Below are 24311 nucleotides of genomic sequence, written 5' to 3' on the forward strand. Positions count from 1 at the left end.
TACAGGGAAAATGGCAGATAAAAACTGAGGAAAAGGAAAATTTTGATTAGGAAATGAGATGGTATTTATAATTTGGGACCCTGAGGATAGTGTATCATGGGACTGGAAAGGGAGCTAAGGCACAATAGACAATTTTTGTATATAATTGCAGTGCCCTGTAGAACTTTTTCTCGTCTGGATAATAATGAGAGGAAGTTCTAGCTAGGAAAACCAGATAAAGTGGGCGTCTATACTATACTAATCTGTTTAAGGAGACAAAAAGAGGACAGTTTTCTGTAAATAACATTACTTAGTTTATAACTCACTTTTAACCTTATTTTGGTTAACTGAGGTCCAACTCAATTATATATTCATACATTCCTCCATATTTATATATAACCCTTCAGTAATGTCACTTACATATGTGTAATTATGTATATAATATCAAATTTTATTACACTGTAACAGGATTCCAAGTCCAGGACTTATCCTGAACAACTTTCATAACCATAATATCTTACATTAAATGTTTAAATTTTAATGAAAATTAGAAAATAATGTATCTGGAATAATCAAAATCAGTTGCAATTTAAGTTACTTCTTGGCAAAATATAATGTTCAAACCAGTGGGTAGTAATGGAAGTGAAAGTTGCTACCACATTGTTTCCTGAGCAGTGTTGTCATAAGTTCCGATGGATTTGATGGAATAGATTTTCATTAGTGAAATGCTTGATTTGGTTCATGATTACTAAGGAGTACGTTTTTGTGGATGAGCTTTATGACTATTAAAGCTTACACGGGATACTTTTGAATAGAGCATCCTAATTTTTGGAATTTTCTTTTCTAAGCTATTCTGATGAGATGTATATCTTAGTTGAGCTTATGGCATGATAACAAGGACAAATATAGCTTTCAATACTGGTGTCTAAGTGACCATTTTGGTTGCCTTAAAATATTTTCAAGACCTTTTCATTCACTTACATTTTTTAAAAAAAGTACTTGATTATATTTTAAATTCATAAGACCTGAGTTTAATGGAGACTGCATTTTCTGTAAATAAAATTTAGAAATTATTATTTATTTCTTTTTTAAAAAATATATTTTTATTGATTTCAGAGAGGAAGGGAGAGAGAGAGAGAAACAGCGATGATGAAAGAGTATTATTGATCAGCTGCCTCCTGCATGCCCCACACTGGGGATCGAGCCTGCAACCCAGCGTGTGCCCTGACTGGGAATTGAACCGTGGCCTCCTGGTTCATAGGTTGATGCTCAACCACTGAGCCATGCCGGCTGGGCTATTTAGTTCTTAATGACATCTTTTATATTAGCTTATATCATAAGGATAATATATTTGGATTATTGTTCCTGTGCCTATTTTATCAATCCAAACACGTAAGACTTTTTCTTTTCCTGTTAATCCTCACTCAATATTTTTCCTTTGCCTTTTTTAAGAGAGAGTGGAAGAAAGAGGTAAAGACAGAGAGAAACAGATGTCAGAGAAACACATCAATTAGTTGCCTCCTGCACGCGGGCCCTGGCCAGGGAGGAGCCTGCAACCAAGGTATGTGTCCTTGACTGGAATCGAACCTGGGACCCTTTGGTCCGCAGGCCAAAGCTCTATCCTCTGAGCCAAACCTGCTAGGGCCAAACAGGACCTTTATGCCATGTACCAGGGAATAGAAGTCAACAAGATTTCTATTTAGTTAACTAGAAAAGCTAACTAGATGACCTTTTTGGTATTTATCCTTTTATTACAGTTAGAAATGAACGTCTGTGTAATGCCCTTGTTTTAGTGAATGTGTCATTTAAAAATGAAAAGGGAGCCCACTGTATGGGAGAACATATTTGCCAATGATACATCTGATAAGGCGTTAATTTCCATAATATATAAAGTACTCATACAACTCAGTAAAAGGAAGACATCCCAGTTGGAAAATAGGCAGAAGACCTGAATAGACACTTCTCCAAAGAAGACATAAAAATGGCCAAGAGACATATGAAAAAATGCTCAAAGTCACTAATCATCAGAGGGATGCAAATTAAAACAACAATGAGGCATCACCTCATACCTGTCTGAATGGCTACCATCAACAAATCAACAAGTGCTGGTGAGGATGTGGAGAAAAGGGAACCCTAGTACACTGCTGGTAGGAATGCAAACTAGTGCAGCCATTATGGAAAACAGTGTGGAGTTTCCTGAAAAATTAAAAATGGAACTGCCATTTGATCCAATGATCCCACTTCTAGGAATGTAACCTAAGAAGCCTGAAATACCAGTCAGAAAAATACATGCACCCCTATGTTCATGGCAGCATTATTTACAATAGCTAAGATCTGGAAACAGCCCTAGTGCCCATCAGTAGATGAGTGGATAAAAATGCCATGGCACATTTACACAGTGAAATACTATGCAGCTATAAAAAATGAAGGATCTCTGACTCTTTGAGACAATATGGACGTTCCTGGAAAGTATTATGCTAAGGGAAATAAGCTAGTAAGAGAAAGACAAATATAACATGATCTCACTTATATATGGAATCTAATGAACCAAATAAAATGGGGAACAAAATAGATCCAGAGACATGGAAGCATGCAACAGACTTAAGATTCTCAGAGGGAAGGGGCAGGGTGCGAAGAGATTAACCAAGGGATTTATATGCATAACCCATAGACACAGACAATAAATAGTGTGGTGAAGGCCTGAGGAGGGGGCGGGAGTGAGGAGGAGGGAGTCAATGGGAGGAAAAAGGGAGACATATGTAATACTTTGAACAATAAAGATAAATTGAAAAAAATTGAGTGCATTAAGTACTGTTATTTTTAAAATTCAGAGTTATAGAAAAATGAATATAATTTACCAAAGACAATTTGTATCTTAAAATAAGTAGAAATCTAGAAACAGTCTTGACGTGTGCTGTTAGCCTTTATGAAGTACAATGTCTATCTACACTAATAAAAGAGAAACATGGTAATTGGCGTACGACCGCTACCCTTCCCATTGGCTAATCAGCGTATCCTTATGCAAATTAACTGTCAGCCAAGATGGCGGCCGGCAGCCATGCACTGAAGCGAGCAGGGAGGCTTGCTTCCTCCAGGGACTGCAGACTCCAACGTTCCCCGCCTCACTTGCCGGACTCTCAACTACAACTCTAAGCAACTATTACCATGTTGCAAATAAGAAGCTAAACAAAACCAGCTTTCAGTCAGCCCCGGACCGCAACATTGTATCCATGTTTTCAGCAGCGAGGCCTCAGAGCTAAAGCTGGCCCAGAATAAAAAAAAAAAAAAGAAAACAAGGAGCGGTTGGGAGCTTTTAGTCAACTGCCAGTGGGAAAACAGCCCTCAGCCCCTCAGCCAGCCTGGCCAGGCACCCCAGTGGGGACCCCCACCCTGATCCAGGACACCCTTCAGGGCAAACCAGCCGGCCCCTACCCGTGCACCAGGCTTCTATTCTATATAGTAAAAGGGTAATATGCCTGCCGGCACTGGGATCAGCGGAGCAGCGAGGCTCCCGGCACCGGGATCAGCGTGACAGGGGGCAGCTCCCAAACCCCCTGATCAGCCCTGCTCTGTGCCTGATGGGGGGGAGCTCCCCAATCCCCCGATTACCCTGTGGCTCTGGTTGTGACAGGGTGCAGCGCACCAACCCCCTGATCGACCCTGCTCTGTGTGTGACAGGGTGCGGTGCCCCAACCCCCCGCCCCCACGGGCCCTGCTCTGTGTGTGACAGGGTAGAACCATAACCTCTCCATTGGCCCTGGCCTGAGTGTGACAGTAGTGGTGCCCCAACCCCCTGATCGGCCCTGCTCTGTGGGTAATAGAGGGTGGCGCCCCAACCCCCCTCCACGGGCCTTGCTCTGTGTGTGACAGGGTAGAGCCATAACCTCCCCATTGGCCCTGCCCTGAGTGTGACAGGGTGCAGCGCCCCAACCCCTTGAACCGCCCTGCTCTGTGTGTGACGGGGCGGTGCCCCAGCTCCCCTATCGGCCCTACTCTGTGAGTGACAGGGGGGAGCTCCTCAACCCCCTGATGGTCCCTGCTCTGTGAGTGACGGGGCAGCGCCCCAACCCCCCTGATCGGCCCTGCTCTGTGCGTGACGGGGTGGCGCCGCAACCTCCCCATCGACCCTGCCTTGAGTGTGACAGGGGGCGGTGCCCCAACCCCCCAATCAGTCTACCCTGAGCGTGACTGAGGGTGGCATTGCAACCTCCCAATCCGCCCTGCTCTGTGCATGACGGGGTGGCGCCCCAACTCCCCAATCGGCCCTGCTCTGAGCCTGACCAGGGGCTGCACCTAGGGATTGGGCCTGCCCTCTGCCACCCGGGAGCAGGCCTAAGCCAGCAGGTTGTTATCTCCCAAGGGGTCCCAGACTGCAAGAGGGCACAGGCCGGGCTGGGGGACCCCCCCCCCCGCGTGCACAAATTTTTGTGCACCGGGCCTCTAGTCTCTATATATAAAAGCCTAAGTGACCGTTCGACTGGTCGATCAGTCGCTATGACATGCACTGACCATCAGGGGGCAGATGCTCAATGCAGGATCTGCGCCCTGGTGGTCAGTATGCTCCCACAGTGGGAGCACTGCTCAGCTGACCTATGGGCGCAGACACAGAGCTCACGGCTGACCGGCTGACCGCCACAGCCCAGAGACCGCTTCAGAGCGGCAGCAAGTCTACCAAGCAGCAGCAGCGGCAGCAGAAGGCACAGTGGGGCCAGAATGAGCAGGAGCGGCAGGCGGGAGCCCCAGGCAGAAGCAGCAGGCCACGCCGAGGGACCCCACCAGTGCACAAATCCGTGCACTGGGCCTCTAGTTACCTTATAACAAGATAGAAATGTAAGATATTTATTAGAATTATATTTTTAATTTTTTGTTGAATAACTATTTTATACATCATTTTATTCTATTTATGATTAAAACAAAGGAAAAATGATACATTATCTTTAGTTTGTTTCCATAGAATGAAGAACCATGAAACCAAAGTTTCTTAAGGGTAGGGGGGATAGTTATTTAGTAACATAATGGTAAAAGGGAGGTGTATTATTGAAACATCTCTCTGTATCTTCAACAAGAATTGGTGTTTGAAGTCATCAATGCTGTATCACATTAAAGTGAACAGGTACCTGATTAATATGTATTCAGTTAAAGGTAATAGGATGTATTAATGTGAGCTTGAAGATAAAGTTCTGTTTACTAGACCTTTTTTCCTTTTGTTAGAAACAGTTGGATTTTTTTAAATGACACGTCCATTTTTAGGCAATTATTTTAAGTGTAACAGTTAATAAAAATATATTACTTTGTACAAGTATTTAAAATCAGCGTTGTTACTTGTCCATGGCCTGGCATACTTTTATATGTGTGTGTGGTTGATTTGTTGTAGGTGGCAAATGATTATTTTAAAGACTTATTGAATGCTGAATGGGAATTGTGTTGATGCTTTTTATTTGAAGCCTTGTATATTGTTAATCCACTGTAGTGGCCTCTAAACCAAAATTCAGTGAATGTTAATGACAATGACTAGTTAGGGAATGACAGATTTTGATCAACTAATTATCGTTGTACTAATATTAAAAATGATGGTGTTGTTTCAGTGAAATGGAATAGTGGGGTAACTGATTTATGTGTATATTAAAACATAACTGCCTTTATAGTGGAACTTTAAAAATGAAACCATCAAACCTGTTTTTTGTTTTGTTTTGTTTTGCTTGTGTTTCTAATAATGCCAGAAGTTTTAGTTGACATTGTGGTTAGCAGTTAGTTTCTGCATTTACTTTGGTGCATGCATATGTAGTTATCTGGTAAATTTATAACCCTTTCTCTGTAGTTCTGTATGTATTAATAATCTCAAATAAAATGAAATAATCTTCTTATTCTGATAGAGAAGAAAAAGCTGGATCACTTACCAGTAACTGGAGTTCTCCTATTGGGTAATCTCCACAGATCCACATTCTTTGAAGTTATTGTGAATGCCTCGAGGACCAAGGAACCGTTGAAATTTCCAATTTCAGGAAGGTAAGCAAGTGCACTGAAGCATGTCTCTAGCATCTTCCAAATCCCCTCCCCCCAACTTTCTTACATATACATCTGTACTGCATGCCCCCTCAGTTCCAGTGGCTGTCCATCAGGAAGAATCTCATGCTGGACAGAAGGGCAAGAGAGGTGGATCTGTGAGGGAAAAGACCCAATAGGATAACTCAAGTTACTGGTAAGTAAGCTAGTTTTTTCAAGCTTGAGATGTTTTTCTCACATTTCTTCTCTTTAGAAGGAGCTCATTTAATTACAAAGAAAGGAAATTGTTTGCCATAGCGTAAGTTTGATATGGATTATAGAATTTATTGTATGGATAATAAATACCTAGTTCTTAAATAGTGTGTGAATAAATGTGACATTAATTTCAAAGTGTATCATTTACATAATGGCTGTTTATAAAAATTATGTTTATTACCTCATATTAAATAGTATAATAGTTCTAAAGCAATACAAGGAATCTCTGTGTTGAAATATTATGTTAATTCATTTGTTTGTAATGTTGCTTTTATTGAAGTAAACACTAAACACTGTAAAATTTATGCTTATGCCAAATTTGGCCAAATTCTTTTGACATAGTACTGAACAGCAAAAATAGTCTTATATAACTTGACTAGTACTTCTTACATAGTTTAGATTGTACCTTTTAACTTCACTGAAGGTATATTGGGAAAATAATTCAGGGCATGCTGCAATTATATTTACCATTTTCATGTTCATTGTGGATGGACTTATTGATGCGAAGGGTGGTGCAATTGTTTCTGTGTGTGTTCTCTGGTTCCTCAGGTACAAGATAATTTATTGCGCTGGCATGTAAATGTTAGAAACGGACAGAGCTTCTCTTTCTCTCTCAGTCATCACCAGGTTATTTCTAAAAGGGCACTTTTAGCACATAAAGTGCCTGTAGTGGTACTTGCTTGCTCTAGCTATTTTATAAAGTTGTCATCATTTGCTAGTTACTTAAGGCCTCTCATAATCCAATCCCATTCTATTTATCCAGCCCTAATTTCTGCAATTTGGAACTTTTATTTGGTCTTATCTGGACACTTGTCATATTTATATTTTGGTTTCTGATTTTCCATTTTCTTGAAATGGCCTTCTTTCATTCTAGTTTTCTCTAAGGTTGAGGTCATAAATTGTTTTATGCTAGCACCTCTCTGTTACTTCTGTTTCAGTGAGTAGAAACAGGAGATTGCTCTGAGGATTGAATTCGTGGGATGTATTTAGGACAGTGCCTAGTAGTACATAGTAAACACTCTTCTTGTTAGCTATTTAATTATAGATTGATCTTAAACACTTCTGTGATTATAGGTATAATTCTTATTTGTATGATACAGTTTAGTTTTTAAATATTAGCTTCAGGTTATAGTGCTGTTTCTTTAGAAATAAACCTCTTAAACTGACTTGTATGGTCTTTTTTTTAAGTCTTCACCCGAGGATATGCTCATTGATTTTAGAGAGAGAGGAAGGGGGAGAAAGAGAGAGAGAGAGAGAGAGAGAGAGAGAGAAAGAGAGAGAGAGAGAGAGAGAGTAAGAGAGAAACACAACGTGGGAGAGAACATCCATTGGTTGTCTTTCCTATGTGCCCTGGCCAGGGATTGAACTCAAAACCTAGGTATGTAGCCTGCAACCTTTTGGTATACAGGACAATGCTCCAACCAACTGAGCCACACAGGCAAGGGCATCAAGGATAGGATTTTATTGTTTTTTACCTTATTTAGTCCCTAACATCAGTGACTGAGATTAAATTGTATCCACTGAAAAAAATAGTGGTTTTCTTTAAAAATATAAATTCACAACTATATTAACAGTTTGTTTGTTTTTTTCATTTATAAACAGGTTTAGGCTTATCAATGCTATTTGTACTGTATGTTTTTCTTAAGAACAACAGTTTTTTCCCCTATAAAACTAGTATAGTGAAATTATTGTTTAGTACAATATAAACTTCTCCTATGGAACATTACCAAGGAGTGTATAGTTTTGAAAGTTAAGTTGATTGGCTTTACTTTAAGACTTTGTGAAGCATTAGAAAACAACTGGAAATTCAGTGTACTTGATTTTTTGAGGTTTGACTATCTTAGAAGGTTGTTGCTCAATTTTGAGGAGTTGGATTTAAATATACCTGTCTGATGAAGCAGTAAATGAAATCTGTTTTCAAGGTCATTGAGGAAGGAAATGTTCTTTGACAGATTGAGTGTCACTTCTAAATAATTCACTAGAGAACCATTTCAGGTCCATTAGACAAGCCAAGATAAAGAACAAAAGTCAGATGGCTTCATTGCTTGTTTTGAGTCTGCTTATGCACATCCACGTAAGAGACTATTCAATTGCATGGTTTCTTTGGTTTGATAATGGTATGATGGTTATATTGAGAATGCCCTTATTCGTTAGCAGTATATACTGAAATATTTGTAATTGAATGATCACAATGGGTTTAGGAATGAGCTCAGAAAAGAAAATGTGGGTATTTGGGGATGTGTGTGTATATGTATCTTATATAGTAAGAGCCTAATACAGGCAGTCCTCGGGTTACGTTGGACTCAACATACGTCATTTCGTGGTTACATCACCATTCTCCCATTTATTTATAAAAAAAAAAAAAAGTTCCGTCATTTTGACGTATGTACATATGTGCTTTATGTTTTTTATTATTTATTTACCACAAGTAAAGGTCAGGGATTGTTATCTTTCTTCTAATTTTTTTTTACTGTTTCACTTCATTACTGCTGTGTATGTGCTCCATGTGAGTGACGTAGGTGCTTATGTAGGTGGGTTCCGACTTACGGCGAAAATCGTGTTAAGTCGCACCGTAGGAACAAATCTCCGATGTAACCCGAGGACCCACTGTATGCAAATCAACTGAACGGCAGAATGACTGGTGGAATGACCAGTCGCTATGATGCGCACTTACCACCAGGGGCAGACGCTCAACATAGGAACTGCCCCCAGCCCGCAGGCCCCAGGCCAGCCAAGGTGGGTGCCAGCGGGAGCCCCCCGATTGCCCTGCTGGTCGCCTCCCACAGAGGTAGGCAGTGGGGGGCAGGGCAGTGAGTCAGTGGCGCCAGGCTGGCCAAGGCAGGTGCCAGCAGGGGCCCCCCCAATCACCCCGCCAGTCACCCCACAGATCTGCCCTGATTGCCAGCCAGGCCTAGGGGGACCCTACCTGTGCACGAATTTTGTGCACCAGGTCTCTAGTCCTATATAATAAAGTGTTAATATGCACATTAACCCTCACGCCCTCACAAGATGGCTGCCTACGACCAGGCTGGCAGTGGGGTTAGTGAGGAATGACCAAACGACTGAACAAGCAGGCTGAGTGGGGCGACCATGCGGCAGGGGGGTTAGTGAGGGACGACCAAACGACTGAACAAGCAGGCTGTGTGGGTCGACCAGGCTGGAGGGGGGGCCATGAGGGGCGACCAGGCTGGCAGGGGGGGCAGTTGGGGGTGACCAGGTCCGCAGGGAGGGCAATTGGGGGTGACCTGGCCAGCAGCGGGGGGCAGTTGGGGCGACCAGGTAGGCAGGCAGGTGAGCGATTAGGAGCCAGCGGTCCAGGATTGTGAGAGGGTTGTCCGACTGCCAATTTAGGCCCGATCCTGGGGATAAACCGGCAGTTGGACATCCCCTGAGGAGTCCTGGATTGGAGAGGGTTCAGGCTGGGCTGAGGGGACCCCCCCGACCCGGTGCACGAATTTCGTGCACCAGGCCTCTAGTATATAATAAAAGGCTAGTCTGCAAATTGTCCCCTCGACCAGGAGTTAGGCCAGGGGGCGGGGTTGGCTGGCCAACCGCCTGTGGCCCCTCCCCTTGGCTGGCCCTGGCTCCAACCAGTGCCCTCCCCCCCCCCCCCCCGTGACCCTTACCCCCTTCTGGCCCAGTCCAATCGGCCCCCATCGGGGCAGGCTGGCTGGACCCCACCCGTGCATGAATTCGTGCACCGGGCCTCTAGTGTATATATAAAGAGAAATAAAAAGAAAGATAAAGCAAATGTTGCAAATGTTAATTTTGAGCCTAGGTGAAGGGCATATAGATATACATTGTACTTTTAACTCTTCTGTGGCTTTGATATTTTTCAGAAAAAAAGTTGGGGAGAAAGTATTTGAAAAAGAACTTTACTGTTTGGCTCAGTAGTTGAGCGTTGACCTATGAACCAGCATGTCATGGTTCGATTCCAGGTCAGGGCACATGCTCGGGTTGTGGGCTCTATCCCCAGTGGGGTGTGTGCAGGAGGCAGCCGATCAATGATTCTCTCTCATCGTTGATGTTTCTATCTCTTTCTCCCTCTCCCTTCCTCTCTGAAATCAATAAATATATATATATTTTTAAAAAAGAACTTTACTGTGATTCAGTTTCTCTTATTCTAAAATGGGAATAATGGAACTTGTTCTTTCCATGCTTTGATGCAGGTAGGCACAGTGGGATAATATTTGGTAGATAAAATGGCAGTCAAGAGAACTTTTAAGAAATTTTTTTTTACCTTAAAGAAGAGTTTTACAATGGAGAACTTTTCAAAGAACATTTCACCTAAAAGTGTATTAGCTTAACATATATCTATTCCCTTTTTTTAAATTAAGAGTATATATTGCATTAAAAAAATAAAAAATTTAAAAAGAGTATATTGCATTATAATTGAACAAGAACAATCAAGAAACAAATATATAGACATATAAAGTAATCATTTGAAATATTGAAAATGAAATATGTATAGAAAGTTTTAACTCCATAAATGGACATAATAGAAGATTCGGCACAGCTGAAGAAAGAAGTTGTTAATTTCAAGATAAAACTTGTTAACTCAGGACACAACACAAGAAGGTAAAGAGATGAAAAAAACGAAAGAAAAGCTAAGATGTCTTAGAGGCCAGCTTTTACATTGAAAAGCTCCAAACAAATGCCTTATTGGAGTTCCAGAAAAATGGATACAATGGTAGAGAAGCAACATTGAAGAAAAAATGACTCAGAACTTTTCAAGAATTAAAAGAAGTGGAAATTAAGAAATAATTAGAGCTTAATTACAACAGAACATTGTATCAAAACTTGAGGAATGCAAGAAAAGGGCTCTAAGGGTAAATTTATAACCTTAAATTCATGTATTAGATTGAAAGAAAATAAATGAATCAGATATTCAACTACAAAAAGGAGAAAGTAAAACCAAAGAAAGAAGGGAGAGGAAATAAAAAAAATATAGAATTTGGTAAGATGGACCATAATCCTATAAAATAAAAGCCTAATATGCTAAGTATCCGATTATTGTTCGACCAGTCGCTTTCATGCGCACTGACCTCCAGGGGGCAGATGCTCTGACTGGCAGGTTAGCTTGCTGCTGGGGTCCAGCCTATCGGGGCTGGGCGAGACAGGCTGGACACACCCTGGAGCCCTCCCATGGTCCCTCCCTGGCCCCGATCGTGCACAGGTGGGGTCCCTCGGCCTGGCCTGCACCCTCTTGAGATCTGGGGCCCTTCGGGGGATGTTGGAGAGCTGGTTTCAGCCAAATCCCTGCAGGCCAGGCCGAGGGACTCCACCGGTGCATGAATCTGTGCACTGGGCCTCTAGTCAATAATAAAAATAATAGTGATGTTTATTCAAATTAAAGCTGTTTCTTTTCAGTTGATTAAGTTCTGAAAATACTGATCAGGAAACAGATGACAAATAATAAAATTTAAAAGTGGAATGTAATTATAAATATTTAAAAATGGAATATAATTACAAGGCAATTGCATATAAAAATATAATTACAAGTACAATTGTAATTTTAAAGATCACAAGAAATCACTTAATTTACATGTATATAAATTTTTTAAACCAGGTGAAATGGTATGTTTTCTAGGGGAAGAAATAATTCTAAAATTGTACAAGAAAAGGAAAATAAAAACCATTTAAGAAATTAAAGCTGAAATAAATTTCCCCAAGAGGAATTTTTTAAAATAGCAAGTTTATTAAGCTATAATTCACAAACTATACCACTTACCCATTTAAAATGTACAATTCAATAGTTTCTAGTATTTTACAGTTGTGCAACCATTACCACAGTCAATTTTAGAATATTTTCATCACCTCAGAAAGAAACTCTGTACCTATTAGCACTCAATCCCAATTCTCCACAAACCAGTGTTAGGCAACCACTAATCCATTCTCTGTATAGATTTGCCCCTTCTAGACATTTCATATAAATGGAATCTTTACTATATGGCCTTTTGTGGTTCACCTCTTTCACTTATTTTTAAGGTCTAAACATGTTGTAGCATGTACCAATACACTTCATTCCTTTTTATGGCCAAGTAATATTTCATTGTATGGGTATACCACATTTTGTTTATCCAGTCATCAATTGATGGATATTTGGATTATTTCCTACTCTTTTCCTATTATCAGCATTGTGTACAAGTTTTTATGTGGATATATGTTTTCATTTCTTTTGAGTATAAACCTAGAAGTGGAATTGATAGGTCATATGGTGACTTGATGTTTTAACTTTGTGAGGAACTGCTAGATTGCTTTCCTACCAGCAGTGTATGAGGGCCCGAATTTTTCCACATCCTCACCAACACTTTCATTATGAGTCTGACTATAGCCATCCTCAAAGGTGTGAAGTGATTTCAGAAGGAATAGGTTTTTTTTACTTTAATTTTTAATTACAGTTGACATACAATATTATATTAGTTTCAGGTGTGCAGCCCAGTAATTAGACATTATATAACTTGCTAACTGGTCATCCTGATAAATATTGTATCCATCTGACACCTTAGTTATTATTACAATATTATGGACTATATTCCCTATGCTGTACTGTATATTCCCTGACTATTCTGTAACTATACAGTTTGTACCAGAAGGAATACAGTGGGGCCTTGACTTACGAGTTTAATTTGTTCCGTGACGGAGCTCCTAACTCAAATTACTCGTATGTCAAATCATAAAGTGAACGAGTGAGACACGTGATGCTGGGCTGATGTTGTGGTGTTCACTGTGACGTTCGCTGCGCCAACTAGCGGTGGGGTATCTGAAGCTAGCTCGTAACCCGAATTTTAGCTCGCAACTCAAAGCAAAAAATCGGCCGAGAGACGGCTCGTATCTCCAAAAACTTGTTAGTCGGGACGCTCGTAAGTCAAGGCCCCACTGTAGTTTTAATGTGAAGTTTATTATGATTTCAGATACACTTTTGTGGAACAGATATCCCAATTTTATTTATTTTTATTGGTTTTAGAGAGAGAGGAAGGGAAAGGGAGAGAAACATCGATTGGCTGCTTCCTGCATGCCCTCTAACTGGGGATTGAACCTAAAACCTGGGTGTGTGGGAATTGAAACTCGAGACCTCTTGGTGCATGGGATATCGCTCAACCAACTGAGTCACACTGGCCAGGGAAATCCCAATTTTATACAAACTGACCCAGATTATAGAAGAAAAAAAGGGGAATGCTACCCTGATCATTTATTAGACGTCTAGCCCTGAAACCTAAATTGGAAAGAATATACAAGGGAAAGTTTATATTCAACCTCATTTATGAACAGAGACATAAAAATTATAATGATGATAAGAATATAAGGACAGTTCAATATTTGAAAACCATCAATGTAATTTATAAGACTTAGGGAAAAAATCTTGAAAGATTTAGTGAAAATATATGATAAAAGTCACTATCTATTAATTTTTTAAAGTAACCCTTAAACCATGAAGAGAATTGAACTTTTTTCTTCCAGTAAAGGTTGTCTTTCAAACAGCAAGCATCATGCTTAATGGGGAAACCTTACAAATATTACCATGAAAGTTGAGAATAAGACACATACACCTGTACTGGTAAGTTAAGAAAAAGAAAATCCAAAAGGATTAGAGAAAGAAAAAGGAGATGAACAAATGACTAGAATTTTTTTTTTTTAAAGTCAACTGACTTTATTAAGGGACTTAAATGTTACTGGATACAAGGTCAACATTCCATTTGGCAATAGCCAGTCAGAAAATAAAAAATACCTCAGTTACAGCAAATTCTATAAAGTACCCAAAGTTTGAAGGACATAAAGTTAGACATGAATAAAAGGTAGGGTTACTATATTTATGGGGGAGAAATATAAATATTGCTTTAAAATTACATCTCTGTGACTTATATGTAGTTTGAGACAAAAATCCCTATAGAATTTTTTGTGTGTGGAAAATGATCTTCATATACAAAGATACAGACACAAGAATTGCCGAGAGTTCTGAAAGAAGAAAAAGAATGAGGAAGAACTTCTCCTGTGGATATCAAGACTAATTTTTAAATTATAGTATTTAGAATGAAATACTACATAGCTATGAAAAAAAATAAACTGCTGCACACAATATGGGATGAATTTCCCAGATTTAATGTTGAGCAAAGAAAGAGAAAAACAAAAGGTTACATATTGAATAATTTCATGTACAGGAAGCTCAAAAGCAGATTGAACTAATCAATGGTGATAGAGATAGGAATAATAGTTATCTTAAAAACATGGTACTTATTGCCAAGGGGTATGAGGGAACATTCTAGAGAAATGTTAATATATTGGTTTGGATCACCAAGGGGTGTTAGACATTTAAAAAGCAAGTTGTATACAGCATTTGTGTACTCTATGTGAATTATACCTCAATAAACAAGTAAAATAAAAACATGGTATTTAAAGTAGTATAGTCTTAATACAGGAAAAGACAGTTTAATAAACAGTTCAGAAATGGATCCATATGTAGTTGAAGTTGGTAAGTGCTAGAGATGGCATTTCCTATCAGCAGAGAAAGAGCATGAACCAGTGAATTGGTTATCATATGAAGGAAGGGACTAGATCTCAAACCATATGCAGAAATAAAGTTAATTTAAGCACTGAACAGGAAAAATATTAACAAGTTTTCTTTAACAAGTCAAGAAGACTGAACCATCAAGGATAAAGAATTTGAGTACCTCAAAAAGAAAAACAGGTTTAGTAAACAACATCATAAATCAAACAAAAAGATAAGTAGCACAACTGGGAGAAGTGCAGTGTCTGTAATATCCAGTGGATTTGTGTCCACAATATATAAAGATCAAAAGAATAAGATGATGCAAATATAAATAAAATGAACAATGGTTATTAAAGAAATTCACAGCAGAGAAAACTGGAAATTGGAATGGCTAATGAACTGAGAAAATGCTCAGTCTCATTTGCAGGGAATGCAGTTAAAAACTTATGAGCCATCAATTTTCACTCATTAGATTGCAGAGCTCAGGATGGGGTGAGTGTTCCAAAGTTAAAAATGTGCTTACCTTAGTATCCAGCAATTATTGTTCAAGATACTAGTCTTGGGAAACTTGCACATTTTCCCAGGAAGATTTTTACAGGGAGATTTATTTGGAAAAAGAGTCTAAATGTCTATCAGGGATAGAAGTCAGGGATAAATAAGATATAAAACTAGAGGCCCAGTGCACGAAATTCCTGCACTGGGGGGCCAGGGTCCCTTAGCCTGACCTGCGCCCTCTTGCAGTCTGGGACCCCTCAGGGGATAGGCACCTGCTGGGTTAGGCTCGATCCTCCTGGGGATCTGTGAACCAGAAGCCAGGCTCGCTGCTCCTTAGCGCCGCCATGGAGGCGGGAGAGGCTCCTGCCACAGCCACTGCGCTCGCCAGCCGTGAGCCTGGTTTCTGGCTAAGCAGCACTCCCCCTGTGGGAGCACACTGACCACCAGGGGGCCGCTCCTGTGTTGAGCGTCTACCCCCTGGTGGTCAATGCGTGTCATAGCGACCAGTTGTTCCGCTGGTCATTCCACCGTTCAGTCGATTTGCATATTAGGGTTTTATTATATAGGCCTGGCCGGCGATCAGGGCCGATCTGTGGGGCAACCTGCAAGGCAATCAGGAGACCCCGCTGGCACCTGCCTTGGCTGGCCTGGCACCACCCACTCGCCGGCCCCGCCCCCGCTGCCACCATCAGTTGCCTCCCTCTGCAGGGCAACCAGCGCGGTGATTGGGGGGTCCCCGCTGGCACCTGCCTTGGCTCACCTGGGGCCTGTGGGCTGTGGGCAGCTCCTGCATTGAGTGTCTGCCCCCTGGTCAGTGCACGACATAGCAACTGATTGTTCCACTATTTGTTTCGCTGTTCAGTCGATTTGCATATTAGGCTTTTATTATATAGGATAGTTCTATAGCAGTTACCTAGATCTATGTTAAGATTATTGTTGTTCTTTTTTTGTTTGTTTGTTTGTTTGTTTTTACTTTAAGAAACATATTGTACTGTCTATACCAGCCGGGGGCAAACTACGGCCCGTGGGCTGGATCCGGCCCGTTTGAAATGAATAAAACTAAATAAAAAAAAGACCGTACCCTTTTATGTAATGATGTTTACTTTGAATTTATATTAGTTCACACAAACACTCCATCCATGCTTTTGTTCTGGCCCTCCGGTCCAGTTTAAGAACCCATTGTGGCCCTCGAGTCAAAAAGTTTGCCCACCCCTGGTCTATACCCAGGGATTGTTCTAAGCATTTTATTATAAACATGAACAATTTTAGTCCTCTTAGGAACTCAGAAATATTCAGCCATTATCTCCATTTTACATATGGGAATACTGAAGCATAGAGGAGTAAATAACCTACCCACTCTATAGGGAGTAAATAGCAGAATTTGGATTCAAAGCTAGGTTTTTGAACCTCAGTTGCTTGGCTCCAGAGTCCACTATGCCATGCTTTATAATTGATGTATATAAATATGGAGAGACCTCTTAAGTGTAAGGAAAAGTTTGTTGCAGAATGATGTGATCTAATTTACACAAAATAAATGGTAGTGATTACTTCTGGTTGGGGTTGTGAAGTAAGGGAGATCTAGTAATAGTGGTGGAAGGAAACTAGCTTTATGGAACTGCCTGTTTTTCCTTAAAGAATATGTGCGTGCATGCATGCACACACACACACACATTTAAACACCCACATTTAATGTATGTATATGCTTATTTTTTCAAAAAGAAACACTGGAAGGATTGACCTTTATTGTTTTAATCGTCATTTATTTTCGATATTGGTTTATTATAGAAAAAGAAAGCAGTGGCCTTAGCACAATGGCTATAATTTAATCTAGTTCTGAAATAGCCACAGATGAGCGCCAGACACTGAGTTAGGGATAGGCAGGTGAATAGGTTTCATCCTCTGTCTTTAAGGAGCTTAAGAGTTTTACAGGGAAATAGACAAAAACTAATTTTAATTCGGTATGTTAAGTGCAGATTTCTCCCCCCCCCCCCCCCGTTTCTTCATCTCCAACCCCTTTCCTCAAAATACAAATAGGATAACGGGTAACTATCTTGATTTGGGGCATGGGAAATAGACAATGAAATATCAATGGCGATCTTCCCATTCTTTTACAAAACTACCGGAGAATAAACTTTTAATGTTTAGAGGTTGTAGCTTATTCATCATTGTATCTCCGAAACTTAAACTTAAAATGCCTTGTGCTTGGTATTAGTAGACTCCTAAATGTTTAAATGAATAACTGATGCACTTTCATACTTCACTCTTAAGTCAGCTAGCGCCTGAACCCAAAGTTCTCCTTAAGCTATCTGGGATGTCTTCTGTTGGTTCCATTTCTTCCATTTGTTACTGAAGTCAAAGGTAATTTGACTGAGGACACTATATAAAGCCTTGAATTGTTTTGTGCCAAAGAACTCTGACTTGAGAAATATTTTAATCTGTAGGAAATTTTAAATTTCTAAACCCAATTTTGTTTTCATTGTGCTAAGTCCAGTACATATTTTAAAAACTAGTAGTCTTCTAATATTGGGATAGTATAATTATTTTTATCAGAGTTACTATATTCTCTGTCTTTGAGTCACTACTGTTTTGTAATCTATATATATAAAAGCCAAGCAACCAGAACGACTGGAACAACCAGTCGCTATGACACACACTGCCGCTTGCCAACCAGCCCGATGGGGGTGGGGCCAGTCAGCCAACCTCCCGCGGCCCCTCCCCCGAGTTGGCCCAGCCCCCAATTGGTCCCCCTCACCCTGAATGGGGGCAGGCTGGCCAACCTCCCACGGCCCCGCCCCCCGGCCGGCCTGGCCCCCAGTCGGTGCCCCCCCACCCCGAACAGGGGCAGGGCTGGTCCGGCAACCTCCTGAAGCCCCTCCCCCTAGCCAGCTGGCCCCAATTGACCCCGATTGGGGCGGGCCAGCCAGACCCCTCCTGTGCACGAATTCGTGCACCGGGCCTCTAGGTGTGTTTATATTCTGCATCTTATTTGTGAAATTCTTAATTTCCCCAAACTACATTTTTTTGAAGTTTTCAGATGGGCCATGGACTGTTTCCAGAGTGTATTAGTGTTTATTGTTTATTATTTGAGAATTCCACTGTCTTTTAAAATTTGTCATGGTATCTCATGAAAAGTAGATACTGTTACCTCCTTTTGCTCCAGTGAGAGAGGTATGTTTCCTGTGGTAGCAAATTAGAGTCACTGTTAGGTGAGATCTTTCCCAAAAGGCCAAATTTTAATGTCTAAAAACTGCTGAAAATGGGTATACTTGAATAAATCATAGTGAAAAATGTTTATCCTACTTTGTAAGTTTAACACTTGTGTTATAATTGAGAAAACCCTTAAACATTAGCATATTATTTTGCTAGATGGATTATAGTAAACTATTGGTCAAATCCTGTTCAATGTGTACATAGTGCTTCTTTCTTATTATGTAACCCTTTTGCCAGAGATAAGATGGTTATCATTTGGTAGAACAATCCTTCTGGCTCAAACCCCTGCCCAGAAATTTGATTCAGTCTCTTTTCTTGACAGTCTGGTAAGCTGTCATTGCTCTTCAGAGTGTACCCAAGAGGAATTTAATACTAAAGGAACAAACAGTATTAAATTCAATGAAAATGTTACAATAGTCCATTAATTTAAGGCTTCACATTAAACATGACTAATTTATAACAGTGCTGTTCAATAGAAATGTAATGTAAGCCAAAAAGGGAGCCATATGTATAATTTTAAAAGTTCTTTTGGCCAAATTTAAAAAGTAAAATGTAACAGATGAAATTACTTTTAATATTAGGTTGTATTTAACTCAATAGATCTAAAGTATTGTTCTTTTATTAGTGAGATATTTTACAATCTTTTTCACACTAAGTCTTTAAAATTTGGGGTGTATTTTATACTTAGAATGCATCTCAATTTGGACTAGCACATTTCAAGTGCCCAATACTCCCATGCGGCTTCTGCACTGTACAGCACAGACTAGGGTATCTGGAAGAATATTTGGTTCTATATCATTCTTCTGTTGCTTCCCATTAAAGATGCTTTGCATATTTTTTTCTTTTATTGCTTCACCTGTTCATGGGTGCTTGGCTTTACTATTGATCATTGGCAACCTGAAACTCTACTTTTCTTCCTAAATTTGACAGAGCATTTAGGTCTTTCTGTAGTGTTCCTGTATATTTAGGTTTACTTGATGTTTTTAGATAAAGTGTAGTTTCCTTCCTGTAAGCTTTGAATCAGAATATTGATTCCTGCTTTTTTTCAGACCATCAGGTTCAAACCTTCTACATGGGCTGTGTAGATAGGATTACACATTATTATATTGTCATTTCCCTCACCCTAGCTGGGTAATAAACCTCTCTCTTCTTAGTTTAAGTCATTGCTCTGAACCAGAAGGATTCCATATGACGACTTATTTTTGGGTGTCCATTCTCCAAGATACTAATTGCTTAGAGATTTTCAAGGTAATGCATTTTTCTCTACCCTAGTAGATACTTATATTGCAAAATAAAGTCATATCTAAGGTACAATGCATATGACATTCTGATAGCCTGTCGGTTTCACCTTTCCTAGGTGAGGGACATTTAAAATTATTCTCAGTAAATGAATTTATAACCTTTAATATTGGTTATCCATGTCTCCCAAAACCAGCAGAAGAATATTCTATGATTTATATTAAACAGTGCCAGACTTTGCTCTTATAATATGAGATTATTTGGACTCTGAATATATAAATGCTCAGATTCTGGGAGTTTCTGTGTTCCCTCTTTTCTTACCTTAATTATTGTTTAGCTTTCATATTTGTTATGAGTTTCTAATCTTAGCCTACCTCTTTATTACTCCATCTCCCTTCCATCAGAACCTCAATCCCACTCTACTTTCCATGCATACCTATTATTTTTGATGAGTGTTCCTAGCACAGTTAAATGCAGCATTTGACTGTTACTTATCCCTGATATTTAGGTATCAGTTTTAGCAACAGTATAGAATTAGCATTGGAGGTCCTGGCCTGATGTTGAAGTGAAGCAAAGACTATCCTCATTCTTTCCTGTCCACTGTGATCATTCATCCTATTTAATTTCATTGTCCCTAGCCATGTGAAAGCTGATAGTTGCTAATTGAGGTCACTGGTGTGTTGGCCAGATTCCTGAGTTAGAGGCAGTTATATAGCCAAAGAAATAGCCCTAGGCAGCATGTGGTAGCAGCTGTGAATACACTTAAAAACTGGTAGAAGAGTGGGCCAGCACTAGAGCAAAGGAGCACTGGATTAGTTTTCTTTTCTTTCTTTCTTTTTTTAAAGTTTTCTGTCCTCCAGTTTGTCCTATCTACTGCCATGACACCGATTTTCAAAAAAAATTCCAGTTTTAACTTCATCTGTAGATATTTACTGAAACTAATGAAGTATCTAGTACTTTCTCAGTGAATAAGGCAGACACTGGCTTCTCAAGTGGTCATCCCTCTTAAATGTCCAGTAACTTTTCACTGCCTTCAGGTCCAAGGCAAAGGTCTTAGTCTTTGAGATTCTGCAGTGGAGTCTGGAAACTGATGACTACTTGTTTGACTCCTAGTCTTGTTTTGTTTGGTCCCCTTACTGTTGGTCTGCACTGTGTTTCAAACAAATCGAATTACCGTTTTTAAAAATGTAGGTTATTTTTTAAAATTTCAATTTCCAGCTTTTTTTAATTGGAAGGTCTAGCAACACTTAGTCACATTGTTATTGCAACAACTTGCCCCATTTAGAAGGGACTTTTACTCTCTATAGTTCTTATCATTTTCTGTTGTCTCCTGGGTTTGTCTAGTAAGTACCTGGTCCTCTTTACTCATTTTTATTAATTACCTGGTCTCTGTAGATAATTAAGCTTGCAACCCCTGTTTTAGATAATCTGGTCCCTCATTACTCTAAACTTTTCTTTGATATGAACCTTTTAGTAATGGCCAAGAGGACATCCTTAGGTAAGGTCTATACTCTTTAACATAGCTTAGACATTTTTTGTGGTTTGGTTCCTGTTTATTTCTCCAGCCTTAGCTCTTGCCATTCACTGCGGTAAAGTTATGTCCCAGCCATATCTACCACCCACCTACTGGTGTTGTGTTCTATTGTTTTTGGCCTTTGCACACACACACTCTAATCTGTGGATGATAGTTTGCTTTCCTCCCCATTCTCTGTCCCCACTGCTTCCCCAGCCCCACCTTAAGTTTGGTTAATTCCTGTTAATGTCTTTTAATTTAGATGTCACATCCATCAGAAAGCCTTCCCAGCTTCCACAGGATCTGCCTATGTATTTTTATAACTTCCTGAATTTAACCCAGTCTTAACACTTACTACAAACCGCTTCTGATAGTCTCCTCTCCATCCCATTTAATAGACTTTTTTTTTTTTATTTCAGAGAGGGAGAGAGAGATAGAAACATCAGTGATGAGAGAGAATCATCAATCAGCTGCTTCCTGCATGCTCCCTACTAGGGAGCAAGCCCAAAACCCTGGGCATGTGCCCTGACCGGGATCAAACCATGACCTCCTGGTTCATAGGTCGACACTCAACCATTGAACCACTCTTGCCAGAACTATTCAGTAGACTTTTAAAGGGTGTCTTTTTCATCTTTGATTCCCAGGGCCTGTCACAAAATAGGTGTATAGTTAATATTTCATGAATGCTGACTACTTTCTATAATCTCTTATAATAATTCATACTTCTGAGTCTTTGCTTATGTGGTTTCTATTGTATGGAATGTTCTGTTAGTCTTCCAGCTCTGTTCATCCTCTAGACTTTAACTTGGGGGCTATCCTGAGATTTCTTTTTTTGGTGGTGGTGTGCTTATTTCAATATCTACTTACCTTTCACTCCTTTAAGTTCTGGTAATATTTTTTAGACACTGGCCATTTTAGCACTTGCCGTAATTTTATATATTTTACTTTTAATTGAAGTTGCATCTAATGTCACAATCTCATTCATAAGGTGTTATTTGCCAGTAACATGTGCTTTACTTATGGTATATTGCTAGCTAAAATAATTAATCTATTGATTATATTCACTCATGAGTCAAACCTCTACTACTTTTCTGTATATGCTCCCTTATTTATTGAGAACTATGACATCTAGCCAGACGTTTTTATCTCTACCTAAACTTCATTCTCAATTTCAGACTTCTACCATAATAACTTTTTAATGCATATATTTTAATTGCTTGAGTATTTTTCCTGTTTCTCCACTAAACTGTAAACTAAGGAAAGGTGAAACCATGTCTGTTATAGCCACCTGTTCATATACTATTTTAACTAATGTTAGAGTTTATACGATCTTGATATTCACTGTATGTATGTTTATGATGGGGCTAAAACACAATGAGTGTTTTCAATAAGCATGGCGTGAACATCTCTCATTTCTTTACATGTGAGTTGTTAGGCAATTATTTAGACAACTCCATTCGTTTGTTTCCTAGGTATCTCATATTTGACATATGTGAAATTGAACTTACATTTCTGTCCCCTAATGTCTCCTCCTCTCTTGATGACACACCATGTCTTTTCCTTCTCGCAGTCTCTACTTTCTGTTCATGTACAAATCCTGCATGATGTACCTCCAAATATATTTAGAATTATACCACTTTTTCTACCCTCTACTGTTGCTATCCTAATATAAGCCAACATCATCTCCTGCCTGCCTATTATAGTAAGTTCCTAATTGGTTTCTGTTCCCCTACCATCTGGTTTCTAAATAGCAGCCAGGCCATTTTTTTCTTTTAATTTCCAAAGCTCTTTTTTATCTGATCCTCACAAACCCTTTTGTAGAATGACTATTATTATAATAATTATTTTTACCAAGAAAGCAGAATCTAGAATGGTTAAGTGGTGTACACAGGAACAGAAGCTATTCAGTAGTAGAACCAGAATTTAATTATATATCTTCATGTCTCAAAGCTTTGTCTGTGGACCACAAATGCCCATATAATTCCTGCCCCGACACTTGCATAGCTTCCCCACCAGAGTGGTACATTTGTTATAATTGATTCACCTGTATTGACATATCATTATCCCCCAAAGTCCATAGTTCTCATTAGGGTTCACTTTTTTTAAATTTCTCAATTTCCTTTAATATCTTTTTTTCCCATAGGACACAATTTACTTACTTATTGATTTATTTATTTATATTTTTATTCATTTTATTTTTTTCCCTTTATTGATTACATTAGGGTGGTATACATTCTGTGGGTTTGGACAAATATATAATGATATGTATCCACAATTACAGTGTCATAAAAGATAGTTTTACTACCCTAAAGAGCTTTTGTGCTGTGCTTATTAATCCTTCCCCCCTGCCCCTTGGCACCATTGATCTTTAATGTAATATGGTTGAATCATATAGAATGTAGCTTTTTCAGATTGGCTTCGTTTACTTAGGCATTTTAGATTCCTCCATTCCTTTTGATAGCTCTTTTTTTTTTAAGTGCTGAATAATAATTCATTGTCTGGATGTATTACAGTTTATTCATCCATCCGCCATTTTGCATTCCCACCAGCAATGAATAAGAACTTGGGTTGCTCCACATTTGCACCAGCATTTGGTGTTGGCAGGGTTCTGGAGTTAGACCATTCTAGTAGGGCAACCAGGTAATTTTAATTTTAGTTAGATCTTATTCTCTTGCTCAGAACTTTCCCATTCTACTGAGTTTCTCATTCTGCTTAGCATAATATAATTCCAGGTTTTTCCCCATTGTATGAAAGAAAGGCCTTACATGATCTGGCTGTTGGTTGCCTCTTCATTGCCTTTTCTCTCTCACTCATTGCACCTTATTTGGCAGTATTTGGCACATGTTATTTTTGGGACAACAGATATCCTAAAATACTCTTCAGGAGAGAAGTGATTCTCTCAGACATTTTGGTCACCTTATTGTCCTTGAACATGCCATCCTTCTGCCTCAGGGCCTTTGCAGTTGGTCTTGCTTGTCCTGGAATCTTTTACATCTAGATACCTGCATGGCTTATTCCTTCACTTCATTTAGGGCTGTAAGTATAACCTCATCAGAAGAGCTTTTATTTCTCTGTAGAAAAATAGCTCTTTTGTGTAACTCTCTCTTCCCAGACCCTGCTTTATCTTCC

At 39.5% G+C, this 24311-nt stretch overlaps 1 protein-coding gene across 1 annotated transcript in view; it reads left to right on the forward strand.

Moving 5' to 3' along the window:
- Positions 1–24311, forward strand: part of LOC102431444 (YY1-associated factor 2) — an 84597-nt gene that overhangs the window by 12326 nt on the left and 47960 nt on the right. The window contains exon 2 of the mRNA XM_023752266.1: positions 5853–5985. Within this exon, the coding sequence (XP_023608034.1) occupies positions 5853–5985 (133 nt within the window). The remainder of the gene's footprint in view (positions 1–5852; positions 5986–24311) is intronic.

This window comes from Myotis lucifugus, unplaced genomic scaffold (assembly GCF_000147115.1).
Source record: "Myotis lucifugus unplaced genomic scaffold, Myoluc2.0 scaffold_30, whole genome shotgun sequence".
Taxonomy (NCBI): Eukaryota; Metazoa; Chordata; class Mammalia; order Chiroptera; family Vespertilionidae; genus Myotis; species Myotis lucifugus.